Source organism: Phyllopteryx taeniolatus, chromosome 14, assembly GCF_024500385.1.
Source record: "Phyllopteryx taeniolatus isolate TA_2022b chromosome 14, UOR_Ptae_1.2, whole genome shotgun sequence".
NCBI classification, from domain to species: Eukaryota; Metazoa; Chordata; class Actinopteri; order Syngnathiformes; family Syngnathidae; genus Phyllopteryx; species Phyllopteryx taeniolatus.
The window spans coordinates 24,407,720-24,419,579 of record NC_084515.1 but is presented as its reverse complement, the minus strand read 5'-3'; the positions used below and the strand labels follow the sequence as shown (position 1 = coordinate 24,419,579).

At 43.4% G+C, this 11,860-nt stretch overlaps 1 protein-coding gene across 1 annotated transcript in view; it reads left to right on the top strand.

The window, feature by feature from the left end:
- The window catches only part of kcnq3 (potassium voltage-gated channel, KQT-like subfamily, member 3), a 39,122-nt gene that overhangs the window by 286 nt on the left and 26,976 nt on the right, over window positions 1-11,860 (top strand). The window contains exon 2 of the mRNA XM_061797908.1: window positions 653-1,067. Coding sequence (XP_061653892.1) covers window positions 763-1,067 — 305 coding nt within the window. The 5' untranslated portion in view covers window positions 653-762. The remainder of the gene's footprint in view (window positions 1-652; window positions 1,068-11,860) is intronic.

The window sequence follows — 11,860 nt, the reverse complement described above, 5'->3', positions numbered from 1 at the left end:
GTGAGCCTGCTTTGTATTTTTCTTCTCCCTACAAAATACCTCGGGCCCCCCCCCCCCCCCCCCCCCCCCAAAAAAAATGTTCTTATGATTTGATGCTCGCGCGTGAGCGAGGATTCCTGCGTGCACGCGCGCTGCCAGGTCTTTGTCTGCCGTGCGTTTTGAAGTGTTGCTTTTCTTCTCAAAGCTAATTCACAACATTAACAACAAAACATTTAATTTAATTTGGCTTCCTTTGGAAGCCCTCTGAAAAAGTACTTAATTTGATCAGGTAAACCGATTAAACATGATTCGAATGTGCTCAACTGGAATGATTCAAATGTGCTAAACTGAGGTTATTTTCTCCTCTTCTCGAAAATAGTCCAATAATATGTTAGTTTAGCACATTTTAAAAAATGTGCACCCGATGCATGTTCGATTTAAGTCCACTCGAAGGACTTTTTTTTGGTCAGTAGTCTAATGTACAACAATTGTACCCCAAAAAAGAAGCAAAACAAAAGAGCAGTTATTGACAGCAATGCGCGTGATCGCTCTTGAACGACAGGCGCGCGCCCGCCCGCGCGCACGCACGCACGCACGCGCGCGCCCGCCCGCTCCTCCTCCGTGACTTGATGCCACTTTTGTTTGTTTTGTCTCGTCCATCTCTCCATGGCAGCCTCGCCTCCTGGCACCATCCATAAATGACCCGAAGCTGAGGGCTCAGGGGGGACCCGGACCCGGACCGGACCATGGCATGCGGCCCGACCCGGGCAACCAGCACTGACCATGGGACTGCGGTCCAGGAGCGCAGCTAGTGGCTCGGAGGACCGCAAGAAGGGCCCCCCGGACCAGCAGGGCGGCGACGTGGGGGGAGACAAGGATGGCGCCCTGCTGGTGGCGGCGGTGGCAGTCCGGGAGGACTACACGCGGGGGTCCCAGGGCACATCGGCCATCGGGCTCCTGGCCAAGACCCCCCTGAACTACAGCCGGCCCGCCAAAAGGAATAACGTCCGCAAGAGGAGGATTCAAAACCTCATCTACGATGCGCTGGAGAGACCCCGAGGGTGGGCGCTGCTCTACCATGCCTTTGTGTGAGTAATGCGGCCCCCCGCCCACCGTGTCCTAAAACATTCCCACGCTTTTTGGGGCCCCCCCAAGCAACCGCTTAGTTCATTTGTGTTTAGGGTCCAATTGGGTCGGCTCTGAACACGCCCCTCGCCGTCATCCTTCTGTGTCACTTCCTGTTTGTTTCTTGACTGACAGCTACTTTAATTGCGTGGCTCTACTGAGAGCTAAACTTGTTGTGTTCGAAACTCAGTGACAGCTGGTGTAGTCTTTCTCCATTGCGACGCATATTCACAGTTCAGGATTTGCAGATTTAAAAAAAAAAAAAAAAAAAGAAATCATTTGAAAATGTGTTTATATTAGTGGTTGGACTTGATTAAATAAAAATCTAATTAATTACAGACTTTGTAAAGAATAAATCTAAATTAATCACATTTTATCCATGTAACAATATTTATCCCTAATTTCTTCTTTTTTTAAAATCAAATAATAGACATAGACGAGCATACTGTTAACTCTGGAAAAATATTTTTAATTGTATTTCAATACAAAACAGTCTTAAAATATACTAACAGGGAATATAAAAATATTCCCTGGGCAAAATTCACCAGACCGAGACTTCAAGTGTTTTCCAAGTTAACGTTTGCATCACTAAACCACAATGTCAGCAAGGTTAACAGTGATGGCTCTTTGCAAGATGTGAGCAATCTAAGGTGTCTTGCTGCAGCTATCATTGTGGTTACCTTTTCGTTTCACCCATTCGTCTGCCACAGAGAGAAATCGCGGTGCAGTTTTTAGCATAGTGTCTCTGGTGATTGTCTTCTGCACAGTCAGGGCAAAAGGATTGTAGATGCCACGTCCGTCTGTGATTTCAGCAATGTGAGCAGTGACGCCGACGTAATTTGCATTACTGACGGAGATTTTTCACTATTTGCGGAAACCCCTGCTTATGCGTGGTGTTTTTTTATCCCCGATTCCCTGCTTATTAGTATTTTATTTTCCAGAAAAAAACTGAAAAAAAATTAATTAATTTTTCATGGCAACATAATTGCCGTCATTTAATAATAAATGCCTCGAAATGTTCTCGCTCTGTGCACAAGTTGAGCGTATAGGCAAAGCCAATTTTCTTTGCACCACTGTGAATTTGTTAATAAATCAGAATTCATTCATTCGTTGTTATAATAGACAGTGAAGGATAAATATAGCGCAGATAAGAGGCATTTGTTGTTGATAAAATTCATCAAAGTAGCGTTGGAAACCAAATAAAATAAACGAGCCATAGTATAGTGTACTGTATGCTGACCAAGGTGCATCACAATGCAACCACGGCAGCAGTGGTGAGCGGGCGCTGGGAAATGATCAATTTACATCACATTTGCACATGCAGAAGCACAGAAATATATATAAATCAGATTATCATCGGGATTAGAAAAAATACAGAAGCCTTGAAAAATCTACCAAATGCAAGCAGTTAGACTGCACTTCCTGGCAGACACGTCGGCGGGCGAGGGACATGTATTAATGCAACTACTGTACAAGGCAGCGCTTGAACGGGACGGGGGGTAAAAGTAAAACTCAAACACCGGTTTGAGTTATTATCACCAAAGTTATTATTCTTGTTTTGATGAATGACTGTTGTTTTGAAAGGTACCATTACGGTATCCAGTTTAACCGAGTTTAGTAATAGCATCCAAGACACATCAAGGAGCGGCCGCTGGCTCTGTGTATAAGGGGGTTCTGTAACCCACCTGAGACTCATTTCGTCCAGCCTGTCGCGTCAAAAGCAATTTTTGCCGTTTAAGGGGCAAACGCTGTTTGGCCCGCCAGTCAAAGGCGAGCGAGGAATGTTGCCACCATGTCACCCAGTGAATCAACCATCAACCGTCAGCCTGTGTCTGGCGTCTGAGCCTTCCAATATGGCCGCCCCATATGTGTAGCTGTCGGCGTGGTATCTCAGCCAACGTGTGACATCATCATCATCAGAGCGGCGCTGTGACAGCTGACGATCAGAAAACATCAACATTACTGATTGGTTCTTTAGGTTCGCTACAGCGCATCCGGAAACATTTGGTACAGTGTGTCCGCTCTTGTGAGAAGTGTGTGCGTGGCATATCTGGCAGATTGAGGGCAAATTTTCAACTTGTCAACACTGACAGGACAGACGCGCTCTCATAATTCCTACGATGCCACTGGTCCATTTTGTTCTTAGCCTCGCTTGTGATTGGTTCCTGTTGCTGGGCCACGCCTCATTCGAACTTTCACTTGGCGCAGTGATGACATCAGACGATGATATCATACAAAACTGGAGGCCTCTTCTGCCTCAACCGGCGGGGTTGATTCAGGATAAACCGAGATTTCAGTGAGCGGTCGCATGACTTAGTTGATTTGAAAAGTCACACGATTCAGTCGATTTAAAGTAATTTATTGAAAGCGCCACAGGAGCTAGTCAATGTATTGCATGTCGATGTGAAGTGCGTTGCATGACTTAGTAGTCGGTTGAAAAGCAAGTTAGCCGATTTTAAAGTAGTCGATTGAAAGAATCACACGACTCGGTCAATTTTCAAGTAGTTGATTCAAAGAGTCACATGAGTGAGTCGATTTTAAAGTAGTCGATACAAAAAGTCACGTGACTTAGTCGATTTAAAGTGAGTCATGACTTGGTCGATGTTGAAGTAGTCAATTTAAAGAGTCATGACATTTACAGACATTTGACTGTTGAATCACATGACTAGTCAATTTAAAACAAATTGTGACTTAGTCGATTTAAAGTGACTCATGTGACTTAGTTGATTTAAAGTGAATCACATGACTTAAGTGATTTCAAGTAGGTCACATGTCTTAATTGATTTTAAAGTAGTTGCTTCAAAGAGTCACATGACACACACATAAAGACAATTGGACTGGTTTTGCCCCGGTTTTGCACCTTCCCGACCGAGCACGTCAAACGCCAGACTCGCTTATGTTTTATAAGATTATCCTATAAGATTATCCTGAGGTGTGTTAAGAGTCGATTTGTCCCGATAATAGGGTCAGAAACGGATCAGAACCAACCATCTTAAAAACGCTTGTGGGGAAAGCTGACGTTTCCCAGAGTCATGATGGCGTGAATTGTTATTTGAAACAAAAAAAAATAAACAAATAAAAAATTAGGATACCGGTATGAAAAATCCTTGTCTACTCTGCCTTAGTCGATTTCAAAATACTCAAATTAAAGAGTTGCATGAGTTAGTCGATAGAACGAGTAACATGACTTAGTGATTTAAAGTGAGTCACGTGACTTAGTCGATTTGTAGCTCGTTATGTGACTTAGTGGTTTAAAGCAAGTCACGTGACTTAGTTGATGTTAAAGTAGTCCGTTCAGAGTCACAACTTAGTCAATTTACACAGTCACATAGTTGCTGTAAAGAGTCATGTGACTCAGTTTATTTCAAGCGAGTCACATGACTCGTCAATTAAAAGCAAGTCACGTGACTTAACCAATTTCAAGCAAGTGATTTAAAGCGAGTCATGAAACTTAGTAAATTTAAAGTCTCATGACTTACGTAGTCGATGAGGCAGTGATGTGGAATGGGCAGAATGGGCCACCCGGGGATTGTGGGGGTTGTGGGGAGGGTGAGGTGTTCCCGGTCAAGCTTCTGATTGGAAGGAAATCAGCTGACGCCAGTCCTTGTCAGGGCTTTCATCTTTGTTGCGCTCCGCAAGATGTTCTTCCTGCTTCAAACACATTTTTTTGTGCACTCAAAAGAGCTTTGTGGCCAAAATGGATGCCCTTCGGGATAGGGGGGGACATTTGCATTGACCACATGACAACTTGTTTAAACACACCCTGATCACGTGTACTTAAGACGCCCAGATCAATGGGAGGGTGTCAGGAAGTGCTGCGAGTGTTTAAGAGCATCGTTAGTGGTCACTTTGTGGTCGCGGTCGTTTCACGTGAAGACGCACATGGTAGTCGTTAATGGCACCGAATACAACATATTGTACACACAGATGAAATAGTGCAACGACGGCCACATCACCCCACCACCCCCCACTGGCTGCCATCTGTCTGTCACGTTTGACACCTCCGGATCGATGAAGGCGATTAGCTCATTTTTACGTCTTTGATTTTTTTTAATGTTCCCGCCGAGACTCATCCGTGAAGCAGTGCACAGAAAGCTAGCAGCTGTCGAGAAGCATTTATGTGCTCACAGCAACTGTCTCCAGGAGGAGGAGGTAGCTATGTGCTAATGTGGCAGGAAGGAGAACCTGCAGAGAAGCTAAAGCACGAAAGCAACGACAACAACTGACCTTTAGGGCGACACAACTCCAGAAAATGTGCTACTAAACATGTAGCATTAGCAGTCCGTATGCTCCCAAACATGCTCAGTCACGCACAGTCACAAAGAAAAGAATGCTCATGAACAATCAGCCAGGAGGGTGAACTTACTATTGTATGTTAACGTTAACCTGGTTTTTGCACTGTTAAGAGATCATGTAAACCAGACTGGATAGCAGGCTAATAAAAGCGTGCTAATACGGTAGATGTATTAAATCCATTAAGTCATGTCACTCTTTAAATCGACTAAGTCACGTGACTCTTTAAATCGACTAAGTAATGTCACCCGCTGTAAATTCACTACTTTAAACAAATTCGTCTGACTCTTTAAATCGACAAAGTCATGACTCTTTAAATAGACTAAGTCAGGTGACTCTAAATCGCTGAAGTCACGTGACTCTTTAATTCAACAAGTCATGTCACTTGCTTCAAATTGACTAAGCCATGTGACTCAAAACCAACTAAGTCATGTCTCTTACTTTAAATTGAATACTTTAAATCCACTAAGTCATGTCACATGCTTCAACTCGACTACTTTAAACTGACTAAGTCATGTGACTCACTTTAGAGCGATTAAATCATGTGACTTTTCAAATCAACTCTCATGTCACTTGCTTTAAATTGACTACTTTGAAGCTATAAGCCACAACTTTTTTTGTAGAAAAAAAAAAAAAAAAAAGTCTTTTTCACCCAAGCCACTATAAGAGGAGATGATACAATGCTGATTAAGCCAGTCAGTTCCTCTAACATCTGTATTTGTCAGTATCTTATTTTTTATATTTCGTGAATGCCCAATTCATTTCCCGCGCTGGCCCGGTTGGTGGCGCACTCCAAATGACGGCACGAAAACGACGCATGTCCTTCAAAACATAGTCAAAATGTTGTGGAATCACATACAAGGGGCGCCGCAGCTGAGCACTTAAGCGGGAGGCTAATGGCGACACGTGTGCTCGTTTGTGTCCGAGGCGGTCGTGACGGCAGCTGAAATGATGGAATCTGGGAAGTGGTTATAAGATGATGCGAGAGTCTCATTAAAGGTGAATCATGAGTCCCCTTTCACGGCAGGATGGTGCGGTGCCATTAACGCCGCACGTGATGGAGGGCCTGTGCCTAGGCCTCACACCATCACAGCGTTCAACGCTCCTCTGCAAACATCCGAGCGGCGTAAATCAACACCAATCAGCTCTGCATTAACATTAACACACATAGAGTACATTACATACTTTATTACTATTGGTGTGAAGGCATACTTTATTATTATTACTCGGCACAGGATGTCCTTTTATTACAAGTAGGAGGCTATTACTCATCGCAGGATCTAGTCGCATTGCGTTTACACTCATTTTACATCAACTGATTTGACATCAAACTCTTTTCAAGCCAAATCTTTTTACGGCAAATAATTTTACGACAGCTCTTCTTACATACAACATCTTTTTTCGTGAAATCATTTAATGTCATTGCTCGTGAAATCATTGAACATCAAATCATTTTACGTCACATCATTGTACGTCGAATCTATGTGCCAACTCATTTTATGTCATATCATTTTACATTCAATCATTTCACATAAAATCTTTTTTGTGTCAAATAATTTTGCCTCAACTCGTTTGACGTCAACTCATTTGATGTCAAACTTTTTACACCAGCTCTTTTGACGCCAAATAATTTGATGCCAATTCTTCTTACATGAAATATGTCAAAACATTGTACATGAAATCAAAATAATATGATTTCAAATCGTTTTACATAAAATCATTTTGTCGTTTTTTTTTGTCAAATTATTTTGCATCGTTTTACACCAAATCTTTTTTGCGTCAAATAATTTAACGTTATGCGAAAATGCGAAAGTTTTTCCCATTTTTCCCAATACCTATGTATTATATAATGCGCACTATTGACTTCTGACAATTTTTTTGGGGAAAAAATTTACATTATACACAAGAAATTACGGTAAATCATATTGTCAAATAACTTAACATGGAATAATTTTAACATGGAATAATTTTATCTCAACACATTTTATCTCAACACATTTTCCATCAACAAAATATTTTACGAAATATTTTTTAGTAAAATGCCAACTAATTTTCTATCAAATCTGTTTACAGCTAATAATTTTTTTTACAGTAAGAATATCAGTAATAGTATGGGTGTAGTAGTATTAGTAGGAGAAAAAATATTTTTAGGGTGTGATGAGAGGATCATGTGCACGTACTGTACATGTATATTGTACGTAATCACTAGCGTCAATGCCTGACAATTTAATACGTGCGCGCACACACACACACACAGAAGATGATCAATGGGTGAGGTTTGGGTAGTGGTGGTGGGGGAGGGAAGAGGGGCCGGAAGGACCCTGAGGAGGATGATTTTACTGTCTGCAGAAAGGAGATCTGCTCTTTGTAAAAGAACCCCAAAAACCTCAGCCACGGTGGTCCGCACATTTTATGTCAGATATTTTTACATCAACTCTTTTTATGTCAAATGTTTTTAATAGCAAAACCATCATTTGATATAAAAAAAAAAAAAACAATACGTTGAACTTATGTCTAACAATTTTACTGCATTTTACGACACCTTTTGCAATCAACTTTTTCAAACAAAACCATTATTTTACATTAAAAAAAAAGAAATGGTTAATTATTTATGTCAAATATTTTTACGTTACTCTTTTTTCATCCATCATTCCATCCATCCATCCATTTTCCTCCGCTTATCCGAGGTCAGGTCACGGGGGCAGCAGCCTCAGCAGGGAAGCCCAAACTTCCTTCTCCCCAGCCACTTCCTCCTGCTCTTCCGAGGGGATTCCGAGGCGTTCCCAGGCCAGCCGAGAGACATAGTCTCTCTAGCGTGTCCTGGGTCGTCCCCGGGGTCTCCTCCTGGTGGGATGTGCCCAGAACACCTCACTAGGGAGGCATACGGGAGGCATTCTAATCAGATGCCCAAGCCACCTCATCTGGCTCCTCTCAATGCGGAGGAGCAGCGGCTCTACTCTGAGCTCCTCCCGGATGATTGAGCTTCTCACCCTATCTCTAAGGGATAGGTGGTGATCAGTTGACAGCTCCGCCCCCTCTCACCCGAGTGTCCAAGACATCCGGCCGCAAGTTCGATGACACGACCACAAAGTCGATCATCGAACTGCGACCTAGGGTGTCCTGGTGCCAAGTGTTCATGTGGAGACCCTTATGCTTGAACATGGTGTTTGTTATGGACAATCCGTGGTGAACACAGAAGTCCAATAACAGGACACCACTCGCGTTCTGATCGGGGGGGCTGTTCCTTCCAATCACGTCCCTCCGGGTCTCAGTGTCATTGCCCACGTGAGGATTAAAGTCCCCCAGCAGAACCATGGAGTCCCCAACGGGAGCGCTCTCCAGCACCCTCTCCAAAGACTCCAAAAAGGGTGGGTACTCTAAACTGCTGTTTGGTGCATAGGCACAATCAACAGTCAGGACCCGTCCCCCCACCCGTAGGCAGAGGGAGGCTACCCCAATGTACAGGTCGACTTTTTTTTCTCTCAACTCTTTTTCAGTCAAATTAACCTACAGTAAATCAATTTATGTTTACATCATCATCCTATTCTAGATCACTGCGTTTTAGGACATTCTTCAATATTTATTTCTTTGAAGATGTGCTAAACTTTAAGATACATCTTAGTAAAATAAAGCACTCAACGAAAACTTGAAACTCCTGTTTATCCATCCATCCATTTTCTACCCTGCGACTCTCCACAGTATTGTGTTTCCCGACAAACTGGCGTCATCCGGCGTATTAAAATGCTGATAATAATCATATTTGATAAGACGTGTAACGTGGTGGAGGACACGGCCACTGCGTTTGGGTCTTAAAGGTCCTCAGTGAGCGTGATCGGCATCAAATTTCCCAGCTCTTCACCCTGGCGAAGCCACCCGCCGCTGACTGTGCACTCCCACGTGAACGACACTCATCATTTATTCATCCCCTCACCTCAAAAAAAAAACAATCCTAATGGAGCCTCGCCTTCGCTTCCTGCCTGCTTCGAACACTTCCTGCTTCCTGGATGTCAGCGAACCTCTGATTGGCTGGCAGAGGAGGTGGATGCATTGCTTTCGACTCACTTTGTTTAAAGGAGACATCCAGTGCCCGCTTGGCTTCGGACTGCTTTGCCAAAAACTTCATGGACCAATCAATCCAATATTGTTCAGAAGACACTATGCTATCTGACTTAAACTGCAGTTGTGCTTACCTTTTGGCTTTGATTTGATAGCGGTTGAAGCGTTTATTTTTTTTTTCTTTCATTTGATTTATTTATTTTTTGCTCTGGAATGTCGGCCAGCTTAGCTGCAAAGTCATTGGGAGAGAAACTCGGTGTGGGGGTTGGTTATTAAGTTAATTAGCCCCACTGTGACATCACAGTGGGCAGCCACTCCAGACACAACTATTGGATACAACACATTTAAAGTCAATTTGCATGGAAAAAGGATAGAATTTGGTGGCTTGGTGATGAAATCCTGCATTCACCATCAATAATGCAATGAATTAGCTTCTTATGCTGTACATGAAAAAATAAATTTTCCATAATATGTCCATTCTGAAATATGGTCGTCGCCCACCGAGGGCTTCCTGGAATGTATGCAGCCCAGCAGGGGGTGCAGCAGAAAAGAGTTTTTCCTTCCTGTGAAAGGGCGAAGTCAGCGTGGATGATATTTAACACACTTGTTTTTTTGTTTTTTTAAGGCCAAATCGACATCAGTGCTGCGGGCCCGGGGGGGGGGCAGGGGGTTGGGGCGTTTGAAGGGCGACAGAGGACACGACGGGGAGGTCGGCGTCGGGCTGGGGGGGGAGGTATCGGGATATGCTGACACCACAAGTTGGATTTATTTGCAAAGGCACCAATGTTCCCGTTTTTGACGGGACAAGCACTTTTTTTTTTCTGTGCCTCAGTGACTGTAATGATGTCATTTTCACTTCAACTTCCTGTTAAAAATAATTTAAAAATAATTGTGACACCACGATTGGACTCTTTGTTAAACTCCTTTTTATGGGCCACTTGTTCGTCTTCGTTATTATTCGTCGGGAAATTGCATTTTCGGGACTTTTGCATTCTAAAAACTCACAAAGGTTCAACCTTTTGGAGCAAAAATGGGCTTGGTAGCATCCACTTGATTTGAAAAAACAAACAAACAAACAAACAAAAATCATCATCATGAGTAGGCACACAAAAAAGTCTCAAGAAGCCATTCACAGAACGACACAGGAAGTCTGCCGTTTTGGTTCAAAGCAGACATTTTAGGCTCATTTTCGTCATTTCCAAGGGTCCTTTGAGTGTTTTTTGGAAAATATAGCCCCTCAAAATAATAATAATAATAATAATAAAATATAAATAAATACTTCCAATATGTTTGTGATAGATATGAATAACGTGCGGATGTTAGCTGTAGGGGAGAGCGAGCATTCTTAGTCAGTCACGTGACCGAGCCTGGATGATGGATGGTGCTCTTAGAGGCATCCTGCCTTTGAGGGATAATTACATCTGGGGAACAGAGCGCGGCTCCTCTGTGCCGCCACCGTCCAACCACAACGCGATACATCACAACGCAATGTTGACTGTGAATGTTTTAGTATTTTTATAGCACAGTTGTTTGCGCGTGAGGGTGCACGTGACGTGTGACGAGGATTTAAAGAGTCGAGGCGAGCGTCGTCCCCTTGAAGCAAAGCGATTAGCTCTTAATTAGTCACCTCATTACTACTTTCAACTTCACTCTCGCTGCACTCTATTAAAGCTTTTCATTAGTTTGACAAAGACACGTGAAATACAGTAGAAGTTTATGAGCAGCACGGTGGACGCGTGGTTGACGCGTCTCCCTCGCATTTCTGACTTTTGGGGTTCGAACCTGGGCTGAGGCCTTCCTGTGTATCATTAGTCAATTGTCTGTCTATGCAAGTACCGGTTGGTTGCCAAGGTGACGACCCCAGACAAGCGTGCTCCACGTACATACAAAAGCCACACGCACACACTCGTGCGCAAAACATGCACAACACACAAACACGCGCACACCTACACAAAACACATTCACAACACGCACAAAAACATACACGCGTTTTACACGTACACAAAGACACACATGAACATGACGCACACTCACGCACACACAACACGCACAAAAACATCTACTCATACACGCATACTTGATGTACACACAGAAACACACACACACGCAAAACATAGGCCTACATCACTCACAAACACATGAACAACACACACACACACACACACACACAAAATACACGCAATGCACAACTTATTAGGAAAATGGTGTGTGTGTGTGTGTCTGTATGTTGTGTTGTCGGATTGTATCTTTTGAGCATCCCGGCCGGTCGCTCGTTCTGTCGCTCGGTTGCGCTTTGACAGCCACTTTGCACCTGATGAGCTTCCCGCTGGCATCTGGAGCACACGGTGGCCATGGCAACCACAAGACTCATTGTCATGGAAACCGTCCGGTATGGGCAACTTGGGGT